This window comes from Phyllobates terribilis, unplaced genomic scaffold, assembly GCF_046119375.1.
Source record: "Phyllobates terribilis strain yellow unplaced genomic scaffold, ASM4611937v1 Scaffold_9__5_contigs__length_417890890, whole genome shotgun sequence".
NCBI lineage: Eukaryota > Metazoa > Chordata > Amphibia > Anura > Dendrobatidae > Phyllobates > Phyllobates terribilis.
Genome location: NW_027362769.1, coordinates 203045158 through 203070486, shown reverse-complemented (window position 1 = coordinate 203070486; position 25329 = coordinate 203045158). Strand labels below are relative to the sequence as shown.

General features: G+C 47.3%; 1 protein-coding gene across 1 annotated transcript; it reads right to left on the bottom strand.

The window, feature by feature from the left end:
• Positions 1-246: 246 nt before the first annotated feature.
• On the bottom strand, positions 247-21709 carry LOC141161984 (uncharacterized). The gene is made up of 5 exons (XM_073647578.1): positions 21550-21709; positions 21313-21343; positions 15035-15143; positions 6566-6910; positions 247-1648 (listed from the first exon to the last, which is right to left on the bottom strand). The coding sequence occupies exons 3-5, from the start codon at positions 15093-15095 to the stop codon at positions 438-440; spliced, it is 1617 nt and encodes a 538-aa protein (XP_073503679.1). The 5' UTR covers positions 15096-15143; positions 21313-21343; positions 21550-21709; the 3' UTR covers positions 247-437.
• Between the last annotated feature and the right edge of the window lie 3620 nt (positions 21710-25329).

The window sequence follows — 25329 nt, the reverse complement described above, 5'->3', positions numbered from 1 at the left end:
TGTGCACATTAAGGGTATTTCTTTAGGGGAATCTCCAATATATAGACCCATCAAATGCACTTCAAAACTGAACAGGTCCCCAAAACAAAAGTTTTGTACAATGCCCTAAAATAATGAAAAGTTGATTATAAACTTTTAATCCTTCTAACAAAATAAAAGGATGTTTGAAAAATTATTTTGACATAGAAGACATAAGGTAAATGTTATTTATTAACTTTTTATGTAGTGTAACTGTATGGTTTATATGTTTATACATTCAAAGTTTGAATATTGCAATTTTTTAGTTATTAAGTTTATTATTAACAAAATACAACATGTCAGGAAAGAAAACATTCTCAGAATAACTGGAATATGTTGAAACATTCCATCGCTATTACCACAAAGTGACACATGTCCGATTTGAAAAATCGGGCTTGGTCATTAAAGGGTTAAAATGGCTACTTTCCAATGTGAGTTCTTTGATGTCTAACAAGTTGTGATTTAATTGAAAAATATTTCCCACATTCTGAACATGAAAATGGCTTCTCTCCTGTGTGAATTTCCTCATGTGTAACAAGGCTTAATTTACGTGTAAAACATTTCCCACATTCTGAACATGAAATTGGCTTCTCTCCTGTGTGAATTCTCTCATGTCTAACAAGATTTCCTTTACTAGTAAAACATTTCTCACATTTAGTACATGAAAATGGTTTTTCTCCTGTGTGAATTTTCCCATGTGTAAAAAGGCTTGATTTCTCTGTAAAAGATTTTCCACATTTTGAACATGAAAATGGCTTCTGTTTTGTGTGAATTCTCTTATGTCTATCAAGATGAGATTTCGCTCTAAAACATTTCCCACATTCTGAACATGAAAATTGCTCCTCTCCTGTGTGAATTCTTTCATGTTTAAGAAGACTTCCTTTATCAGTATAAGATTTCTCACATTCTGAACTTGAAAATGGCTTCTCCCCTGTGTGACGTCTCTCATGTATAACAAGATTTGATTTATTAGTAAAACATTTCCCACATTCTGAACATGAAAATGGCTTCTCTCCTGTGTGACGTCTCTCATGTATAACAAGATGTGCTTTGCTTAAAAAACATGTCCCACATTCTGAACATGAAAATAGCTTCTCTCCTGTGTGAATTCTCTCATGTATAACAAGATTTGATTTGTCTGTAAAACATTTCCCACATTCTAAACATGAAAATGGCTTCTCTCCTGTGTGAATTCTCTCGTGTTTAATAAGATAAGATTTCTTAGCAAAACATGTCCCACATTCTGAACACGAAAACGGTTTCTCTCCTGTGTGATTTCTCTCATGTTTAACAAGGCTTGATTTTACTGTAAAACATTTCTCACATTCTGAACATGAAAATGGCTTCTCTCCTGTATGAATTATTTTATGTATAACAAGATAAGATTTTCCTGTAAAATATTTCCCACATTCTGAACATGAAAATGGCTTCTCTCCGGTGTGAATTCTCTCATGTGCAACAAGAGTTGATTTCTCTATAAAACATTTATCACATTCTGAACACGAAAACGGTTTCTCTCCTGTGTGATTTCTCTCATGTGCAACAAGAGCTGATTTCTGAGTAAAACATTTCCCACATTCTGAACATGAAAATGGCTTCTCTCCTATATGAATTCTCTCATGTATAGTGACGCGCCCCCTGGGCCATATTCTTTAGGGGAATACCCGGAGCCGGATCAGATGGGGGTTGTAGTCTTCCGAGTGGCTGTGACCCGGTCCGTGCCCAGGGTGTCAAGCTCAGAGTATGTGGCAGTCCTACAGATGTTATTAAGTTCTTAATGTCGACTACGCCACCTGTTGTATTGCGGTCACTATGGCCGCCGCTGCAGCAGGGTCCGCTGAGGCTGATGGTGTTGGTGCAGCTTTTGGTAGTATAACCCCCAACGGGTGGGGTATAGCCTCAGGGGGGTCAGGTGCAGAGGATGGGGGTTGTGGTGGTGCAGCATAGATGTTAAGTGAAGACAGAGTCGGGTTGTGCAGTTTAGGGTATTTACTCACTGCTGATGTTCCGGTCACTCCAGCTTCAAGTGACCACCCGAGCCGTGCTGCGTCCACCAGGTCCTGGATTCAGCCAACCCCCAAGCAAGTCCGGAGCGTGACCCTGAGCTCTCCTTCTGTCCTTTCCTCTGGCCGTCCCCACTAGTGATCCACCTAGGTCCAGCTCCCTCGGGCCTTCTGTTGGGAGACCCTTGGCCTTGGGTTCCCTGACCCTCCACGTGGTTTGCCTTCGGGGTGGATGCGGTGGGTGGCCGTGGCAGATCCTGCCCACGGCCTCCGATCTCTGGCTGAGGTGTGCTTTTGCCCCCACCAGTTTGGGATCCGGTACCCTATTGCCGACTCTTCACCCGGGGATTGAATTTGGGTTCTCAGAGTCCTTTCTTCTTCCCTCTCTGGGTCTTTCCTTCTCTGCTCCACTCTCTCTCTGCAGGCTCATCTGGACCTCTGCTTCTTGCTGACTCTGACAGACTGACCCTGATCTTTGATGGTGCCCACCTTATATACACCCTCTATGTGTGAGCTCAGGTGACCAGCACCCAATGAGCTCCTATCTTTACCCAGGCTGCTCCCCCTATCTGCCCCTACACTACTTGGGATGTACTACCCCCCTCCCACTCCAGCCAGGAACAGACTCGGTCGTACCTGCACATTTCTAAGTGGGAGTACCGTCGGCCTGCTCCTCGGAAATGGGATGTGTGTAGTGCATGCAGCCTACCGAGCTCAGGTCCACACTCCATCCTTACCCGGGAGTGGAATATCACACCTCTGGGTTGAGGTGCAATACCCCTGTAGCAGCCGAATCCTCAGGGTGCTACATTCCCCCCTGGTAAATCACAGCACGTCCTCGGGCTGTAAGACATAAACACCAAAACATACAAAAATTTTTTATAAACAACATAAAACATATAAAACAACATTATATATATATATAAAACATTCTCGTCGTCTCTTGTTTCTCCTCCTCCTCCGGTCACTGTGCAACGTGTGACCGGGTAAAGTGCGACAGTCTCTCTGGAAAACTGGTTTTCCTATAAAACCGGTAGGGGGCGCTTTAGGAAGCGCAACTATATACAGGGGAAGTTGGCCGCTCTCAGTCCTCGGCCAGGTAAAGGGAAGGGAATGGCTGCTCACAGTCCTCAGCCTGTGGGATTAAGGGTAAACGGGTAAACAGTTCACTCTTGCTGGTCCCAACGGGGACTATATATATGTAGCAACAGTTTCTTTGGTACCCGGTCGGGTAACTATTTACATCTACTGCTCTGCCGCACTCAACGGCGTCTTCCTCCTGCTCTTTGCTTGTAGCTGGTTGTAACTTCAGACCCGTCCGGGTCCTCTTGCTCTTCCTCCTCACATCGCAACTCCTCCTCTGTCAGGCGATGCACATGGAGGGCGTAAGGTCCTTTGGCACACTTGTGCCGGGTAAAGGTGACCTCGTCCCCGATATAAAGGTCACGACCTCTGTGCCCCTCCGGCAGATGGGACTCCACATCTCTGCGCGTGACAAAGACGTCGCCGGGGGTGTTGTTGTCTCTGATGAAGCCCCACCCATGCTGCATGTTGAACTTAATTACAGTCCCGGTGGTGCGGGGACTGTGCGCTGCACGGGGGTCCCTCCTGGTTCGGCTCTTCTGCTCGGCGCTCCGTACTTGGGCCTGTTGCTCCCGGACCCGCCTCTCTCTCCGCTCCCTCGCAAACTCTTCGAGCTGCTGTCGGCAACACTCAGCACGCTCCGCTGCAGCTGCCCTGGTTTCCTGAGTGAACCCCATTAGGTCTTCTCCGGTGGGGTCCCACTCAAATTGGGCTTCTTCCAGAGGAGGCGAGACCCGTGCCACGGGCTTCGGAGCCGGAATCAGGGGCTCACACAAGGGCCCTAGTCTCTGCTGCCGTTCCAGCTCATGGAATTCTTCGGGCCAGATGAAGGGCCGCCCGTCCGGCCATGTGAGCTGGCTGAACAAGTCCTCCCCCAGGTGTGGCACCCTTGGTTTTGCGGGCGCGGGCGCGGTGGTGGTGGCGCCCGGATTGCCCAGGCCTTGCGGCCAGGCCTGGGGCACCTGGAAGGTGAAGGGCACCGTTAATACGGCGGCGCCCTGGACTACCTGGCCTTGCGACCAGGCCGGAGGCTCCGCGGAGGTAGGGGGCGCTGTTGGTGATGCGGCGCCCGGGGGTACTAGGCCTTGCGACCAGGCTGGTGGTATTTCCTGCTTTGTCACGCTCCGGGTCGAGGCGCGTGACGTCACAGGGGTCGCTGCGGCGGCTTCCGGTCGGGGCCTAGTCCATAGCGGTGACATGGCGGCTACGGGCACAGCAGGGGGACTTTCGGGCTCTGCGACGGGGAGCTGGGGCAGGTGGGCGGTTTCCCGGCTTGGGGTATAGGCGTCCCCTTTACCTGCCTCCTTGCGTCCGGCTCCCTTCTCGGCGCCGTCTCCGGCCTTTGGTCCTCCCGCGCCATCCTCAGAGGCGGTCTGTTTCCTCTTCCAGGGTAGCGTGCTCCGTTGACTGGTCTCAGCTTGCTGGGCCATCTCCCGGCTCCATTCCGCCAATATCTCGCGCTGTACCCGGGCCATCCTCCGTGCGAGGCCCTCCAGGGCAGTCTGTGCACACTCCCGGTCTCGGGGGAGCTGTGCAAGGACCTCCACTAGGCCTAGTGGGGTCGTGGTGTCTAGCAGGCTCCTGACCAACGGGTCGGTGCTGCTCTGCTCTTCTTCCAGCAGGCTCCTGGCCAGCGGGCCGGTGCTGCTCCGCTCTCCTTCCTCGGTCTCTAGCAGACTCCTGGCCAGCGGGCCGGTGCTGTTCTGCTTTCTCTCCATCTCCGGGTAAGCTCCTCCGCTACTCCTCTCCAGGCTTCTTGCCTCCGGGTGCGCTCGCTCCAGACTGCTCCAGGCGGCACCCATCTTCGTTCTTTTCTTTCGTCTCCTCCCACTTCGAGGGCGGTCCCGGGGCAACTCGGTGACTGTCAGCTCCAGGGGTAGTTCTTTCACGCTGACAGACACCTCCAGCATCACAGTCTCTGTTGGTGGGGGCGGTTTCCACTTTTGGCGCCATTTTCTGTCCTGGCCCACGATGGGAGGCGGCCTCTTGCCCTCCTTTGGCACGCCCATAATGGCGTCCGCTGCTCTTCCAAGGCGGGAAATCTTCGGATTTGGCGGGAAGCGTCGCCCAGTGGCGGGAAACTCTGCAGATGGCGGGAACAAGCTGGAAATGGCGGACAATCGGCGGGAAACGACCTGTGATGGGGTCCGATGGCGTGGACCCTCCGGAACCGGCGGGAGACTTCTTTCTGAGGTAAACTTGCACTTTTCTTCAGGCACGCAGTACCCGGTTGTTGTGGGCACGTAATCCTGCCGACTACGCCAAAGTTGACGCGCCCCCTGGGCCATATTCTTTAGGGGAATACCCGGAGCCGGATCAGATGGGGGTTGTAGTCTTCCGAGTGGCTGTGACCCGGTCCGTGCCCAGGGTGTCAAGCTCAGAGTATGTGGCAGTCCTACAGATGTTATTAAGTTCTTAATGTCGACTACGCCACCCGTTGTATTGCGGTCACTATGGCCGCCGCTGCAGCAGGGTCCGCTGAGGCTGATGGTGTTGGTGCAGCTTTTGGTAGTATAACCCCCAACGGGTGGGGTATAGCCTCAGGGGGGTCAGGTGCAGAGGATGGGGGTTGTGGTGGTGCAGCATAGATGTTAAGTGAAGACAGAGTCGGGTTGTGCAGTTTAGGGTATTTACTCACTGCTGATGTTCCGGTCACTCCAGCTTCAAGTGACCACCCGAGCCGTGCTGCGTCCACCAGGTCCTGGATTCAGCCAACCCCCAAGCAAGTCCGGAGCGTGACCCTGAGCTCTCCTTCTGTCCTTTCCTCTGGCCGTCCCCACTAGTGATCCACCTAGGTCCAGCTCCCTCGGGCCTTCTGTTGGGAGACCCTTGGCCTTGGGTTCCCTGACCCTCCACGTGGTTTGCCTTCGGGGTGGATGCGGTGGGTGGCCGTGGCAGATCCTGCCCACGGCCTCCGATCTCTGGCTGAGGTGTGCTTTTGCCCCCACCAGTTTGGGATCCGGTACCCTATTGCCGACTCTTCACCCGGGGATTGAATTTGGGTTCTCAGAGTCCTTTCTTCTTCCCTCTCTGGGTCTTTCCTTCTCTGCTCCACTCTCTCTCTGCAGGCTCATCTGGACCTCTGCTTCTTGCTGACTCTGACAGACTGACCCTGATCTTTGATGGTGCCCACCTTATATACACCCTCTATGTGTGAGCTCAGGTGACCAGCACCCAATGAGCTCCTATCTTTACCCAGGCTGCTCCCCCTATCTGCCCCTACACTACTTGGGATGTACTACCCCCCTCCCACTCCAGCCAGGAACAGACTCGGTCGTACCTGCACATTTCTAAGTGGGAGTACCGTCGGCCTGCTCCTCGGAAATGGGATGTGTGTAGTGCATGCAGCCTACCGAGCTCAGGTCCACACTCCATCCTTACCCGGGAGTGGAATATCACACCTCTGGGTTGAGGTGCAATACCCCTGTAGCAGCCGAATCCTCAGGGTGCTACAATAGCAAGGCTTGATTTCCCTGTAAAACATTTTCCACATTCTGAAAATGAAAATGGCTTCTCTCCTGTGTGAATTCTCTCATGTATATCAAGAAACGATTTCTTAGCAAAACATTTCTCACATTCTAAACATGAAAATGGCTTTTTCCTTCTGGGAGCTCTTTTATTTTCCACACTTATTTTGTGAGTTTTATTTTGCATAACAGTCTGTGATGAATTAGGACATTGTACTTTAAAAGGATCCATGTCTGAGATGTTGGCATGCTCTTCATATGGATCTTGTGCAATGCTACAATCATCTGCTTTAAAATCTGAAGATATGAGATGTCTTTTGGAGCTCCTGTTACGGCCATCTGCCAAGAATAAAACTGTTTTGATTTTTGAACAAAATAACCTTAGTACTTATATTTATCTAAATAATAAAAAATAACTAAAAAATTACATACAAATTGCAAGGTGTATAGCAAAGTTATATTATTAACTGACTAAAGTGTAATTTACAGTACAGACCAAAAGTTTGGACACACCTTCTCATTTCAAGATTTTTCTGTATTTTCATGACTATGTAGAGTCCATCCGTTCACCTTTTCTACATCGCACAAAGGCACGGTGGTTGGAACCAAAGATCTCAAATTTGGACTGATCAGACCAAAGCACAGATTTCCACTGGTCTAATGTTCATTCCTTGTGTTCTTTAGCCCAAACAAGTCTCTTCTGCTTGTTGCCTGTCCTTAGCAGTGGTTTCCTAGCAGCTATTTTACCATGAAGGCCTGCTGCACAAAGTCTCCTCTTAACAGTTGTTGTAGAGATGTGTCTGCTGCTAGAACTCTGTATGGCATTGACCTGGTCTCTAATTTGAGCTGCTGTTAACCTGCGATTTCTGAGGCTGATGACTCAGATAAACTTATCCTCAGAAGCAGAGGTGACTCTGGGGCAGTCCTCATGTGAGCCAGTTTCTTTGTAACGCTTGATGGTTTTTGCAGCTGCACTTGGGGACACTTTCAAAGTTTTTCCAATTTTTCGCACTGACTGACCTTCATTTCTTAAAGTAATGATGGCCACTCATTTTTCTTTACTTAGCTGTTTTTTTCTTGCCATATTACAAATACTAACAGTCTATTCAGTAGGACTATCAGCTGTGTATCCACCAGACTTCTGCACAACACAACTGATGGTCCCAACCCCATTTATAAGGCAAGAAATCCCACTTATTAAACCTGACAGGGCACACCTGTGATTTCCGGTGACTACCTCTTGAAGCTCATCAAGAGAATGCCAAGAGTGTGCAAAGCAGTCATCAAAGCAAAAGGTGGCTACTTTGAAGAACCTAGAATATAAGACATTTTCAGTTGTTTCACACTTTTTTGTTAACTATACAATTCCACGTGTTAATTCATAGTTTTGATGCCTTCAGTGTGAATGTACAATTTTCATAGTCATGAAAATACAGAAAAATCTTTAAATGAGAAGGTGCGTCCAAACTTTTGGCCTGTACTGTACATGATGTGATGATTGCACAAAGAATCAATTGTACTAACGTTCATTCCCAGTCATTGGTCAGTGCAAACATCAAACAATAAAACATTGGTCATTGGTTGAATATTTTATATACGCATAAAAATGATGGTTCTCGACAGCGCATCATACCCTATATGTAAACAGAAGATGGTCTGCAACAATGAAACAGGCACAAGACAAGATAACAAACCATCATTGCTACACCAAAATTAAAACTAGTAATCCCCAATCAACTTCCTATATCATCAATCAGTGCTCATTGATGAAATCATATTTTTCTGTTAGAGCTCCATGCACCACCTCAATGACTGGAAGCGAGCGGCTGCAGGGAAAATATAACTTCAATTTCACCTAGCAGCAGCTTTCTCAGTAAAATAGCCTAACATGCTTTAAATACTCTTTACCTACAGAATATCACTACATATGCAGGTAAATAGCGTTTTTGTAACTGACAGGTTATCTTTAAGGGTTCATTTACACAGGCAGATATTGGCCTTTAACAAGCACTGATTCATGATATGGGAGCAGCTTTCTTCTCTCTCCCCATAGAAAACAGATGAATGCTTGGCCAGACCTTCAGAAGGCTCAGGTAAGTAATGTCTATACTAGCTAACTATACTAGGGCAGCATGGTGGCTCAGTGGTTAGCACTGTAGCCTTGCAGCGCTGGGGTCCTGTGTTCAAATCCAACCAAGGACAACATCTACAAGGAGTTTGTATGTTCTTCCCATGTTTGTGTGTGTGTGTGTCTGAGGTGACAGACAGTTGGTTGCAGGAAATCTCTATTATTGGCATAACAGACATCTTCTTAGATGAGAGACTGTCTCTAGGACCTAGTGGCTACCTCCCTCTGGCTAATTAGCTCTCTTGCCTGGATGTATAAATACCTGGTGTGTCTGAGAGGGAGGTGCCGGCTATATTCATTACTACTTGTGAAGGCTTAGCAAGAGAAGTACTTCGTCTTCTCTGGAGCTTGAGACCAAGTGCGCATTTGTCTGGAGTTCGTCTAAAGTTAAGCAATCTCCCCCTGTTTGTCTACCCTTGTTGTCTATAGAGTTTAGTGAGATCGACTAGTGCTTATCTCGTCCCTTCCCTAGCCTTAGCTATACGCCAGAGAAAGCCAGGGTGAGGCACGCATGTGGTGATTGGTGAGGAGCCAATATAGGGACGGTAGTTGAGACAGTGTGACACTAGACCAGACTATGAGGTCTCCACTTCCCCCTTTCCCTAGTGTCTGAGCTCCCTTTCCCTCTTCCCTCTGTGTTCACTAAGTCTTTCCTACATATGGCGTAACATCATAGCCAGTCGAGCATGTTTTGCAAAGGAAAAACAAAAACAGAAAACTGACATTTTGTTTTTTTTTCCTCTCTGTGTGTTTTTGGGTGTGGACCTTTTTTTTCCCTTTCTCCCTTGGTATGGATTCAGTTGCAGAGCTTGCAGAATGGCAGCACAGGCTGTCTCTGGAGATGAATGACCTCCGCGGTGTGGTACAGCAGCAGCATCAGCGGCTACAGTTTGCCAATATGGGGGTCTCTGCATGTAGGCCTGCCCATCCTGAACCCAAGGTTGCCCTCTCGGACAGGTTTTGTGGAGATAGGGACAAGTTTTTTGCATTCAAGGAGGCCTGCAAACTGTATTTTAAACTTCGTCCCTATTCCTCCGGAAATGAGGAGCAACGGGTTGGAATTGTGATCTCTCTACTGCAGGGCGATAATCAGTCCTGGGCATTTTCTTTACCGCAGGACTCGATTTGTCTCCACTCTGTGGAGGGATATTTCGGGGCTCTGGCCCTTATCTATGATGACTGTGACCAAGTCGTCTTGGCTGAGTCTAGGCTACGTCGTCTTCAGCAGGGGAATCGGTCAGTGGAGATGTACAGTTCGGAATTCCGTATATGAGCGACGGATTCCAAATGGAATGACTCAGCCCTTAGGAGTCAATTTTTTGAGGGGCTTACTGAAAGGTTGAAAGCTGCCTTGGCAGTATATGAAACCCCTCAGTCCTTGGAGGCTACAATGTCTTTGGCCATACGTCTTGATATACGCCTTCGGGATAGAAGGGTGAGACCACCTTCTCCGGGGCCTTCTTGTCAGGGTTGTATATCTCTGCCAGGGGAGCGGTCTGGGGGTGAACCAGTACTCGGGGAGGTGGAAGAACCCATGCAGTTAGGGGGCATCTCTGCATCATACATCTCCCTGGAGATTTGCAAGAAAAAAGGTGTATGTTTTTTTATGGGAAAAAGGGACATTTTGTGGGGACCTGTCCTTCAATTCCTAAACAAAAGGAGACTTGTTTAAGTCTTGGTAGCCTGGAGTTGGATAAACAAGGGGTGGATTTGTGGCCAAACTGCAGTTTCCGATTTGTCCTGACAGCAGAGGTGGTGCTAAAGAGCAAAACCGTGAAAATTGCTCTGTTTGTTGACAGTGGAGCTGGAGACAGCATGGTGTATGCTGAGTTTGTGAAAACTCATGGTCTTGCTTGCTGTACTTTAGATAAACCTATTTCTATTTTCGCCATCGACTCTGCGCCACTTGCACAGAAAGCATTTACTCAGATTGTACATAATGTAAAACTGAGGGGGGGTCAGTTCATTGTGAAATAATCCCGTGCTTTGTCTTGGAAAATCTTCCCACACCGACTGTCTGGGGTAACCCTTGATAGTTAAACATAACCCGTTCGTGGATTGGCAAGCCGGGAAGATTACTGCCATGAGAACTGTTTAGATATTTCCATTGCTATTGTCTCTACGGAAATATTACCTGCTTTTCTGTCTGGTTTTGTGGACATTTTTTCTGAGAGGGGGTGTCAGGATTTGCCTCCTCATCGTGCATATGACTGTCCTATTAACCTGACCCCCGGAGCTAAACTACCGAAGTCCAGACTGTATAATCTTTCTGGCCCTGAGAGACAAGCCATGAAGGATTTCATTGCGGAAAGTCTGGAGAAGAAACATATCAGACCCTCATCTTCGCTTGTGGTGGCAGGGTTCTTCTTTGTGAAGATAAAAGGTGGCTGTCTACGTCCCTGTTTACATTTCCGGGAATTAAATCAAATTGCCATCCGTGACCCATACCCTCTTCCTCTGATTCCTGATTTGTTCAGCCAGGTTGTGGGAGCTAAGGTATTCTCCAAGTTGGATTTAAGGGAAGCCTACAACCTGGTTAGAATCAGAGAAGGAGACGAATGGAAAACAGCATTCAATACCCCGGAAAGGACATTTCGAGAGTCTGGTTATACCTTTTGGTTTGATCAATGCACCTGCGGTATTCCAGCATTTCATAAATTATATTTTCCAACATTTGGCGGGGAGGTTTGTGGTGGTCTATCTGGACGAAATTTTGGTTTACTCACCTGATTTTGAGACTCATCGGGAACATGTTAAGCAGGTGCTCCAGATATTAAGGGATAATAAACTTTATACCAAACTAGAAAAATGTGTTTTCGCTGTTCAGGAGCTGCAGTTTTTGGGGTACTTGTCATCTTCGGGTTTTCGGATGGATTCGGAGAAGATCCGTGCAGTCCTTGACTCGGAACGTCCCGAGAACCTGAAGGCTCTACAACGTTTTCTGGGCTTTTCTAATTTTTACCAGAAACTCATCCAAAATGACTCTGTTATAGTGAAACCCCTTACTGACATGACTAAGAAGGGGTCTGATATTTCCAAATGGTCGGATGCTTCCCTCCAGGCTTTTTCTTCCTTAAACAATCATTTTGCCACTGCACCTATACTCAGTCAACCCGATGTTTCTGAACCCTTTATTGTGGAGGTTGATGCGTTGGATGTCGCGGTTGGGGCTGTGTTGTCTCAGGGTTCTTCCACTGGTAAATGGCGTCAAATTGGTGTTCGAGGAATGATTGGAGGGAGCTGTCCATTCTATTACTGTTATTACTGACCATAAGAACCTGTCATATTTCCAGTCAGCTAAACGTCTCAACCCTAGGCAAGCCAGATGGTCCCTGTTTTTTACTAGGTTCAAATTTGTTGTCACTTTTCATCCAGGGGTCAAAAATGGCAAGGCTGATGCTTTGGCCCATAGCTTCCCTGGTGGTGGTGACCATGAGAACCCTGCCCCTATATTACAGAAAGGGGTAGTCATTTCGGCACTCTATCCTGAACTGGAGGGTGAGGTTTTGGAGGCACAGGGGACGCCCCTGCCTCCTGCCCTTCAGGAAAGTTATTTGTACCATCTGATCTGCACCCCAAATTAATTAAGAAACATAATAACCCTGTGCTTGCTGGGCATCTAGGTGGTAAGGCAACCACGGACCTCCTCTCTCGTTGTTTTTGGTGGCCGGGGTTGCATAGGAATGTGACTGAACACGTAGCTGCTTGTAGTATTTGCGCGCGTTCCAAGGTTTCGCATACCCGTCCATCTGGTACTCTTCTTCCGCTACCTATCCCTAGTAGGCCATGGACACACTTCATGGGTTTTATTACTGACCTACCGGTTTATGCAGGCAAAACAGTTGTTTTGGTGGTAGTAGATAGGTTCAGTAAAATGGTTCACTTCGTCGCATTGCCTGCACTTCCAAATGCCAAGACACTTGCTCAGGTGTTCATAAATGAGATTGTGAAGTTTCACGGGTTCCCTCCAATGTGGTGTCAGATCGGGGGACCCAGTTTGTTTCCAAGTTCTGGAAGGCATTCTGGTCTCTACTGGGGGTGCAGCTGTCCTTTTCCTCTGCCTTCCACCCTCAGTCGAATGGTCAGACTGAGAGTGTCAATCAGAACTTGGAGACCTACCTCAGGTGTTTCATCTCCAAAAATCAGGAGGATTGGGCATTCTACTTACCGCTGGCAGAATGTGCCATTAATAATCATCGTCAAGAATCCACTGCCAGGTCACGATTTTTCGATGCATAAGGTTATCACATACAGTTTGGTACCTTTAGTGGGGTAGGAGCTTCAGGAGTTTCTGAGGAGGAACGGTTTGCTTTGTTGCTCTCCTCTGTATGGCAGGGTGTTCTGAGTAATTTAAAGATCATGGGAGACAGGTGTACACGTATGGCTGACAGAAAACGCTTGCCAGGTCCGGACCTGAATGTGAATGACTTTTTGTGGTTGTCTACCAGGAATATAAGATTAAAAGTTTATTCTTGGAAGCTGGGACCTAGGTTTATTGGTCCCTATAAAATAACCGCCGTCATTAACCCAGCAGCTTTTCGTCTTGAACTTCTTCAGGCCCTTAAGGTCCATAATGTGTTTCACAGGTCCTTGCTCAAAAAGTATGTGGAACCTCTTGAGACCTCACCTCTACCACCGCCCCCAGTAATGGTTGATGGTAATCTGGAGCTCCAGATTTCGAGGATTGTAGATTCTCGTCTCCAACGTCGTTCTCTACAATACTTTGTGCACTGGAAAGGCTATGGTCCAGAGGAGAGGATGTGGGTTTCAGCGTCAGAGGTGAACGCTCCCAGATTGGTTCGCTCATTCCACCCCTCTTTTCTTGAGAAACCCGGTTCTGAGTGTCCGGAGGCCACTCGTAAAAGGGGGGTACTGTCACGCGTGTGTCAGAGGTGACAGACAGTCGCCCTGCAGTTGGTTGCAGGAGATCTCTACGTTTGGCATTGCAGACATCTTCTAATATGAGAGGCTGTCTGTAGGACCTAGCGGCTACCTCCCTCTGGCTAATTAGCTCTCTGGACTGGGTGTATAAATACCTCGTGTGTCTGAGAGTGAGGTGCCGGCTATATTCATTACTACTTGTGAAGGCTTATCAAGAGCAGTACTTCGTCCTCTCTGGAGCTTCAGGACGTGTGCGCATTTGTCTGGAGTTCGTCTAAAGCTAAGCAATCTTCCCGTTTGTCTACCCTTGTTTTCTATAGAGTTTAGTGAGATTGACAAGTGCTCATCTCCTCCCTTCCCTAGCCTTAGCCATACGCCAGGGAAAGCCAGGGCGAGGCACAGGTGCGGCGAGTGGCAAGAAGCCAATATAGGGACAGTAGTTGAGACAGGGTGACACTAGACCAGACTAGGAGGTCTCAACTCCCCCATTTCCCTAGTGTCTGGGCTCCCTTTTCCTCTTGCCTCTGTGTTCACTAAGTCTTTCCCACACCTGGTGTGACAGTGGGTTTCCTCCCACACTCCAAAGACACACTGATAGGGAATTTAGATTGTGAGCCCCAATGGGGACAGAGCTGATATCTACAAAACGCTGTGGAACTAATGGTGCTACATAAGTGAGTAAAAATCTGTAAATCTGTAATTATACGTCTATGGTCTGGACTGTTTTTGAATAATTTGATTTCATATTACATCATCTGGAATTATCTCTGTTCTTCAGTTAACACCTCAAATTGGCCACTGGTACCCCATCTTCCACTGGACAGAGTGCAGGACTTGCTCATATTGTCACTCGTGTCTAGAGAAATGCTCAGGCGTCAGTACTACTAGGTGGTATCCGTCTCACACAATCACTGACCGCTACATGCAGAATAGAGGAGCCGTATGTTCGTGTATTAGGAAGTCATGGCCATGGAGCAAATATAAAGCTGGATAAGCCCAGGCAATTCTCTGCTTTCTCTTATAATCTATTCCTGGCTGTGACTATGAGACAATTGCCTTAAAACTGTTTTTTTAAGCTCCAGCTAGTTCAGTATATTAAATGGGTTATTTATGTTATATATTGACCCTGGAACCAGAGCAATGTTGGATATGATATAAAACACTAAACTAGATACTTTGCTCATGAGGCTTGATACGTGTCTTTGATGATCTATTATCCCAGTCTATTCTTAAATCCATATTATAGATACACAACCGGTCTTATTACATATTGCGCTATTACATTTTCAGCCATATATAATCACTATTTTAGCTGAATGGGGGAATCTATTGCCAAAAAACTGAGAAAACAAATAACATAAAACTTTAAGCCTAAAATTATCCGGTCCGGTGAATGAGGAGAATGTGACTGTTCTCTTCTTTATTTAGTGGTGACTCCTCACTGGGGCAGTTACCTGTAGGAACGTCCTCTTTGCTCCACTTATCATCCCGCACATTGCTTTCTTCTTTCTCCATTATGGCTTCAGAATTGATATTCTTCAGATATTTGCCTGAATGTCAAAGCTGTGAAAGTAATAATGTAAAAGTCACAGACAGAAGGAAAACTCACGTGGAATATTCTAGTTGGACGCTTTTACTACAAGCTCATGTGACACCTGAGCCCCCAAAAGATGCTGATATCTCGCCCTCCTATATCACTGTGGCTGCCCTCAGTATGGCGGTGTGTAGTGATAGAAGGCGCCACTGGAGCAGGGTCCAGTAAGTGTACTACATTACGGCAAAAATTATTTCCTTCAATATTTTGTCTTCACACTTCGGATGCACTAGCATTTTTATTATTCCACCATTTATGGAATGTTTTTTTCTGGAAGTTTTTGGGATACACACTATTTTTGTTAGTGGGGTTGGAAGCTGTTTCGCAGTTTTTTCTTTTTATGGCATTCACTTCTGATATAAATGTCATATTAGAGGAGTCGTCCAACTTTTTGTAATGTTTACATGCAGCCCAGTATGGTCTAAACTAAAGAAATAAAACATGCTCATCTACCGATCTCAGTTTTCTTCTCTAATATGAAAGGCTATTGTCACACTGTTACGGTGCCGGGTGGTGGAACCACTGTGCCATGGTACAAGGAGGGACCGGAGGGGCGTAACTAGGGACCTCACATGGACTGACCTTGGCTATACGGCGGCTTAGTCAACTCCTTGAACCAAGGAAGGACCAGCAAGGTGGACCAGGTGCTACTCCGGGACCGACCTTGTGAGAGCAGGTGACTCCCACAGGACTGGTGACAGGCGCCGACTGGTACGGCAGATAGGCATGGTTGGAAGCCGAGCATGGCTGGTAGACAGGCAGGCGGACACGGCTGGTACTTAGGCTGGTGGGCACGGCTGATAGACAGGCTGGCAGGCATGGATGATAGACAGGCTGGGGGGCATGGCTGGATTGACAGGCTGGTGGGCACGGCTTGATAGCACAAGGACCTGAGGGCTGGAGAGAGTGTTTAGAAAACAAACTACTACATTGCACAGGCACCTCCATTTTGGAGGAGGTGCCTTAAATAGCAGATGTCCTCCAGACATTTTAGGACAGCGCGTGTGGCCCCTTTTAGGAGCAGGGAGTGCGCACGTGCGCGGCGCCCTAAGCACAGTGCCCGCAGATCTGTGCGCGGTGTGCGTACTCCGGGCAAGCACAGCTTGGGAGCCAGGAGGAGGAGCGGTGGACGCTGCACCGGAGCCGCGGCGGTAAGGGGATCGGCGTCTCTGCCGGCCAGGAAGCAGAGATGCCGACACTACACACACCCACACATCACACCAGATTGGGTGGTCATAACTGGGGGTATCCACTAGAAGAACTCCTTGTCTGACTAAAACAGCGGTTCTCAACCTATGGGTCGCAACCCCTTTGGGGGTCGAACGACCCTTTCACAGGGGTCGCCTAAGGCCATCGGAAATATGTGTTTTCCGATGGTCTTAGGCAGGGCCACCATCAGGGCATTACTGGCCTTACTACTGTATGGGGCCCGGTGAGCAGTGGTCAAGAGCAGGGGCCCCATTGAGGCCCCCCCTTTCGTGCTACTCACCAGGCCCTGGGGTATCGTGTGCCACAGCGTTGCCACCGGCGGCTTACATCTTGGTGCAGGGAGCTTCAGTGTTGGAGCTCTCATGGCCGGACAGCTGCGCAGCTCCAAGGGAGTCCCTCCGCCTCTTCTGTGTTGCGCTGGAGTCGGCTCATACGGGATGACATCATCGTGTACTCGCCGGCATCGATTGCCAGGATGTCAGTCCAGAAGTGGAGCTGCAGGGATCGTATGAGATGTAAGTATGAACTATTTTTTTTAATACAATTAAATGATCTTGGGCCCCTGATGAACTGAGAGTGGGTCATGGGGAGAGCATATGATGAACTGGGAGTGGGTGATGAGGAGAGCACATGATGAACTGAGAGTGGGGGATGGGAAGAGCATATGATGAACTGGGAGTGGGTGGTGGGACATGATGAACAGGGAATGGGGAGAGCACATGATGAACTGGGAGTGGGAGGTGGGAATAGCAAATGATGAACTGGGAGTGGGGAGAGCACATGATGAACTGGGGGTGGCGAGAGCAAATGATGAACTGGGAGTGGGGGGTGTGGAGAGCTAATGATTTGGGAGTGGAGATGGGAAAAGCAAATGATAAATTGGGAGTGGGGGAGCGCACATAATGATGAATTGAGGGTGGGGGATGGGGGAGAGAAAATGATGAATTGAAGGTGGGAGTGGGGAGAGCAAATTGTGAATTGAGGGTAGAGGGGAGAGCAAATGATGAATTGAGGGTGGAGGGGGAGAGCAAATGATGAATTGGGTGGGGGAGAGTAAATGATGATGAAGTGGAGGTGGGAGAGAGAGAGGACATGACAAAATGAATTGGGGCGGAGGGGGGGCATGTAAATATAATGAATTGGGAGAATGGGGGGCGTTAAGGATAACGGAGTGTGACTGGTAATGAATTGGGAAATAGTACAGGTTCTAATTAATTTATATATTAGGTGGGGAAAGTGGCTATTTACAGTTAATGGGGGCGCAGTGGTGGATTACGATTTATATTTGGAATGGTGGATTTCATAATAACTAATTATATATTAATGGTGGGTGCACGTCTGTATTCAGCTGTGTAGTGTAGAAGTTGGGGAATGTGCTCTAGATAACTATGTTATTTTACGCAGAGACGAGTCCTGGCTGGAAGAAGTGATGGTGATCTGCGCTGGGTGAAGGAGAAAAGTGAAGATTGAGGACTTCAACTAGAGACGTCACTGGTGAGTCAGTGTGTTATCTGTACACTGACAATATACACTATATACTATGTACAGAGCTCCTGTGTATAATTTCACTGGTGAGTCACTATTACCTGTACACTGACACAATATAAAGAGCTCCTGTGTATAATGTCACTGGTGATCCCTGTATTACCTGTACACTGACACCATATACACAGCTCCTGTGTATAATGTCACTGGTGATCACTGTATTACCTGTACACTATATACAGAGCTCCTGTGTATAATGTTACTGGTGATCCATGTATTACCTGTACACTGACAATATATACAGAGCTTCTGTGTATAATGTCACTGGTGATCACTGTATTACCTGTACACTGACAATATATACAGAGCTTCTGTGTATAATGTCACTGGTGATCCCGGTATTACTTATGTTCAATTTGTAACAATGGAAATACATCCTGCATATCAGATGTTTACATTATGATTCATAACAGTAGCAAAATTACATTTATGAAGTAGCAATGAAAATAATTGTATGGTTGGGGGTCAGCACAACATGAGAAACTGTATTTAAGGGTCGCGGCATTAGGAAGGTTGAGAACTACTGGTCTAAAATTATTACAACTCCCCAAATGTACATCTCAAAGTCATGAATAATCACTCAAAACTGACATTACGAGACTGTCCCAATCTTATAGAGCTTTGTGTTCTGGTGTTGTAGGATTTGTGAGGACGCGGGACGTTGTGTCTCTCACTGATTTCCCCGGTTTCCAGGCAACGCAGGACGCTGTTTTGTCTGGCACTAAGCAGTGGTGGAATTATGTTCATTCTGCTGTGCAGGCTATCAAGGAGTGATTGGGAAATATTAAAACACCTGATTATAAGCAGGCTATTTAATCCTGCTCCCTGCTCAATGCTCTGCGGTTTATTGCAGTTCCTATGAGCTATTGTGGTGAGTGGTGCTGGCATTAGTGTTGCTATCTTTTCAGGGGTTTTCTCATTTTCTCTTCTGGTTTCACTTCCCGGGGTTGTCACACTTTATGTCCGTGTGCATGTATGGGGTATGTATTGTCATCCCTGCTGCTGGAAAAAAATGGGCATGTCTACTTTTATGGGTCACACGTGTAGTTCACACGGACATATGATCTGTGCGAAAACACAGGGGTGTGAGGATCACCATAAGTTTTAATGTGTGTGCGTGTTTACGTGTTTCCGGTATGTGTGAAAACTGACGTCACATGTACAGGAAACACGCACGTGTGAAGGGGGCCTAAATAGGAAGCCCTGGAACTATCGCATGGGTGGAGTATTCATTAAATAAATTGTGTTCACATGAGACCGAGAGAAACTCCAAAAACACCTCCAAAAAATTGTGCAGTGCTATCCCTAAACACTTTGTTATAAAATGCAAAAACGGTTTGCAAACTTACAGAAAACTACTGTTACTGAACACAAACAATTTTCACACGGCATATGAAAGACATTGCAATCGACTTGTCCTCCATCACTATTACTTCATTCTCCTCAATCGCTATTACTTCCTCAACCACTATCACTTCCTCCTCCTCAATCACAATATGCCTCCTACTCCAGATACTATTAAAACTGTCTAGTGCCCGAGGACAAAACAACGGTGTACCCTGAGTATTTGTAATAGCTCTTACTTGATCAACTATATCTTCCAAACTTTGTCCTCTGTAGGTACCAGGTGGCACTTGGAAATTACAGTTTATATTCACATAAGTTGCCTTCACTCCACGTTCCCACTTTTCTAGATATCCCCACCCTGTGGTGTCTGTGACGCCCTCGTAGCTACCAATGTAAGTGAGAGTTGAATTCTGCTCCTCTTTACTATCTACTCCGCACAAGTCATCTAGTTATTATGAAATTCTGGCAATTACCGATAGATTATACCGTTATAAAATACAGAACAGATGTAGTAGAGTATAGTCTGAAATTAGTTTGGAGTTAGACAGATGACGAGGATTTAGAGCAAAATCGGCAACAATAACTAGCAATTAGTTGCGAACATATAGTAATAGACTGAAATAATATAGTTGCTTAAACTGGGGCCAAGAGAGTGAAGTATGTAAGAACAAAAGAGCAGATAAAACAGAGTATAGCTGAGACAAGACAGGGAAAATTTGATCAGGACAAAACAAAACAATTTTGCAGGAAATACAAGAGACAGACAGATAAAGAAAACATAGGGCCTAGAGAAAATGGAGTGAGACACCCAGCAAATCAAAATATGGAACAAGAAAATGTTATATTTAAAAACACTTTTATTAAATAGAAAAATTTTAAATATGTACAGTACAGACCAAAAGTTTGCACACACCTTCTCATTTAAAGATTTTTCTGCATTTTCATGACTATGAAAATTGTACATTCACACTGAAGGCATCAAAACTATGAATTAACACATGTGGAATTATATACTTAACAAAAAATTGTGAAACAACTGAAAATATGTCTTATATTCTAGGTTCTTCAAAGTAGCCACCTTTTGCTTTGATGACTGCTTTGCACACTCTTGGCATTCTCTTGATGAGCTTCAAGAGGTAGTCACCGGAAATGGTCTTCCAACAATCTTGAAGGAGTTCCCAGAGATGCTTAGCACTTGTTGGCCCTTTTGCCTTCACTCTGCGGTCCAGCTCACCCCAAACCATCTTGATTGGGTTCAGGTCTGGTGACTGTGGAGGCCAGGTCATCTGGCGTAGCACCCCATCACTCTCCTGCTTGGTCAAATAGCCCTTACACAGCCTGGAGGTGTGTTTGGGGTCATTGTCCTGTTGATAAATAAATGATGGTCCAACTAAACACAAACCGGATGGAATAGCATGCCGCTGCAAGATGCTGTGGTAGCTATGCTGGTTCAGTATGCCTTCAATTTTGAATAAATCCCCAACAGTGTCACCAGCAAAGCACCCCCACATCATCACACCTCCTCCTCCATGCTTCACGGTGGGAACCAGGCATGTAGAGTCCATCCGTTCACCTTTTCTGCATCGCACAAAGACACGGTGGTTGGAACCAAAGATCTCAAATTTGGACTCATCAGACCAAAGCACAGATTTCCACTGGTCTAATGTCCATTCCTTGTGTTCTTTAGCCCAAACAAGTCTCTTCTGCTTGTTGCCTGTCCTTAGCAGAAGAGAAGGTGTGTCCAAACTTTTGGTCTGTACTGTATGTATAGCAAAAATAGAAAAGGTCATACAGGGTAGGAAATACACAAACAGCAGATACGGCGATCTATATGTGGGTCCCCCGGGAGCAAGGTACAATATTCCCATCAAAAGATAAGTAATTCATGGAGCAATTGGAATAATATATACGAAATGTGTACCATTGTAGGGCATTTGTGCAAGCTCAAAATCTAATGACAAGGGAGAGATGGCCACTGCTCAAGTAAGAGAAAAAAAATGGCCACAATAGAAAAACAGTTCGAAGTGTGAAACTCACCCATGGGGACTGAGGTAACCACGTCGCCGTACTGCAGCCCCAAAAAAAGAAAACAGTTGTTATGCTTGAGACACTTAAAATAAATATATATAAAATTATTAACAATAATTAATTAAACAAACAACAGATAACAAATAACTTTTCTATCTCAGGGTTTTCCTTTTAGATCCCCAGAGACTGACCTAGAAGGCCCCCTCTCCTGGGACAAAATGGTGTGCGAGTATTAAAGCGACTCACTTACCTGGGATTTAGTTGTCTGTTTGGGATGGAGGCAGTCAGTTGTTCAGTCTAAGATGAAAATCAAAGGCGAAATAAATCTCGCTGAAAAGGCCTCCAAGTTGTCAGAGATGGGATCTTGCTTCTCTCAGTAGAGTATGGATTTGCTTATGTACCTACGGGTGAAAAATCAATAAATAAGACACACACCAGGGGTTGTCTCAATAGAGTCTCAATTTATTCTTAGATATGCTGATCTTGTATAGGATTTTGATTGTGAAAGGAATGAATCAAAATAGCACATACTATCTGGCAGAAATGTAAACTAAACAATTGCTTGTCAAAGAGAATTATTTTCATATGATGGATAATGTGGGAGGAATCTGACCTGTCGAATAAATCTACTTAAACTTAGTAAACAATTTGTCCTTGATAAAATTCTCAAAAAAATCACAGGAAAAAACAGAAAGGAATGTTAGCCTTAGACACAGATGATAACCACAGGGACCAAGAGCTTTATACAAGCCAAGTATAAAAGTTATAAAAAATTTCTTTAACAATATTAAGTGGAGAAAAAGTAGATAAAAATAAAGTACATAAATGAAAAAAACATAGAATGCTTGGAACAAGTAATATGAATGAAAACGTAGAGTATATGTAACAATATGTGTTATAGACTAATTAAATCAAAACCGCCATTCAAAAGAGCTATATAGTGACAAAATATCCATGAAGAAACATATATGGGTTCAATCTATAATATAACCCGCCAAGCGTCCCTCTGTCTGAAGCCTCTATAGACTGTGCATGGAGACAGACAGAAGAACGCATGGAGCCGTTACAGGTAAGAGGAGTGTATGGCGCCGGAGATCGCGGTATGCGTAGACACTGAATGCATACCGCGATCTTCGGCGCCATACTTACCTGACCGGGAGGAGCATTGCCGCGGTGCCTCTCTTCTGGCCGGAGACCGGGGGGGGGAGTGAAGGTGGCGGAATCGGCGCATGCGCATAGCGCTATTTTGCTGAAGACACGGTTGCAGTGTGTCTTCAGCAAAATGGCGCCGGACAGCACGGTGCTCCGGCGCAGCACTCCTCCCCACAACAGGACACAGCAGTGCTGGAGCACAGGGAAGAAAGGTGAGTATAAGTGTTTATTTTTTTTGTATGTGTGCAGCGTGAAAGGAATGAGGTGGCCACACATACCAGGATTGGGGGATGAGGGGGCCACACATACCAGGATTGGGGGGTGAGGGGGCTACACATACCAGGATTGGGGGGTGAGGGGGCCACACATAACAGGATTGGGGGATGAGGGGTACCATACATACCAGGATTGAGGGATGAGGGGGCCACACATACCAGGATTGGGGTGATGAGGGCACCATGCATAGCAGGATGAGGGGTGAGGGGACCATGCATACTAGGATTGGGGGATGAGGGGACCATGCATACCAGGATTGGGGGATGAGGGGTACCATACATACCAGGATTGGGGGATGAGGGGTGCCATGCATACCAGGATTGAGGGTGAGGGGTGCCATGCGTATCAGGATTGGGGGTGCCATGCGTACCAGGATTGAGGGTGAGGGGTGCCATGCGTACCAGGATTGAGGGTGAGGGGTGCCATGCGTACCAGGATTGGGGGTGAGGGGTGCCATGCATACCAGGATAGGGATGAGGCGTGACATGCATACCAGGATAAGGATGAGGGCAGCACATAACAGGATGCGGGAACAGGATGGGGGCAGCACAAATACCAGGATGGGGGCAGCACATACTAACATGGGAGACCATATACTAATAAAAATTCTCGCCACCCGGGCATAGAACGGGCTCAATAGCTAGTGTATATATATATATATAAAATCTGAAAATGAGTGTGAAGAATATTCACATGTGCCCTGGTTGTCAGGTCTCCAGGCATAGTGTAATCAGATGCTCTTGAATTCCTTTGCAGCCAGCAAATGGGGGTGAGGAATCCACCTCCCCTGGCAGCTGTGACCTGAGCTGACGGCAGGCTCCCTGCCGAGATCCTCTCTTTGTTCTCAATATGTGCTATGTTGTGTAAGGTACTATACTTCAATACCGAGCTGTGGAAGAACTGTATGTCCCAGCTATTCACAAAATGGATTTTCTAGCTCAGGGGAAGATAGCAAATGCCAGACTGCATCCTAGCCCACTCTAGCATGTTAGGATGAGGAAATACACGTCCCAGCCTTTTGGAACCTCCTACAACTGCTGTGTCTGGTATCCACATGTAGCAGGGGTCCGGCCGGGTCCGTTGATACCAGAATCGGTTCAAAGGACCATCCAGTAAGGGGACCATGCATACCAGGATTGAGGGGAAGAGGGGACCATGCATACCAGGATTGGGGGTGAGGGGACCATGCATACCAGGATTGGGGGATGAGGGGTACCATACATACCAGGATTGGGGGATGAGGGGTACCATACATACCAGGATTGGGGGTTGAGGGGGCCACACATACCAGGATTGGGGGGTGAGGGGGCCACACATACCAGGATTGGGGGGTGAGGGGGCCAGACATACCAGGATTGGGGGATGAGGGGGCCACACATACCAGGATTGGAGGATGAGGGGGGCCATGCATACCAGGATTGGGGATGAGGGGGGCCATGCTTACCAGGATTGGGGATGAGGGGACCATGCATACCAGGATTGGGGGTGAGGGGACCATGCATACCAGGATTGGGGGTGAGGGTAACACGCATACCAGGATTGGGGGATGAGGGTTACCATACATACCAGGATTGGGAGGTGAGGGGACCATGCATACCAGGATTGGGGGTGAGGGGACCACACATACCAGGATTGGGGGATGAGGGGTGTCATGCATACAAGGATTGGGGATGAGGGGACCATGTACACCAGGATTGGGGGTGAGGGTACCACGCATACCAGGATTGAGGGATGAGGGGTACCACGCATACCAGGATTGGGGGATGAGGGGTACCATGCATACCAGGATTGTGGGATGAGGGGTACCATGCATACCAGGATTGGGGGATGAGGGGTACCATGCGTCATGCATACCAGGAGTAGGGGATGAGGGGTACCATGCATACCAGCATTGGGGGATGAGGAGTGCCATGAATACCAGGATAGGGATGAGGGGGCCATACATACCAGGATTGGGGATGAGAAAGCCATGCATACCAGGATGAGGGATTGGGTACCATACATACCAGGATTGGGGGATGGGGGGTGCCATGCATACCAGGATTGGGGGATGAGGGGTGCCATACATTCCAGGATTGGGATGAGGGGTGCCATGTATATGAAATTTGGGATGAGGGGTGCCATGCATACCAGGATGAGAGATGGGGTGCCATGCATACCAGGATTCGGATGAGGAGCCATGCATACCAGGATAGGGATGAGGGGTACCGTGCATACCAGGATTGAGGGTGAGGGGTGCCATGCGTACGAGGATTGGGGGTGAGGGGTGCCATGCGTACCAGGATTGAGGGTGAGGGGTGCCATACGTACCAGGATTGAGGGTGAGGGGTGCCATGCGTGCCAGGATTGAGGGTGAGGGGTGCCATGCGTACCAGGATTGAGGGTGAAGGGGTGCCATGCGTACCGGGATTGGGGGTGAGGGGTGCCATGCATACCATGATAGGGATGAGGGCAGCACATAACAGGATGGGGGAACAGGATTGGGGAGCACAAATACCAGGATGGGGGCAGCACAAATACCAAGATGGGGGCAGCACATACCAGCATGGGAGACCATATACCAATAAAAATGCTCGCCACCCGGGAGTAGAACGGGCT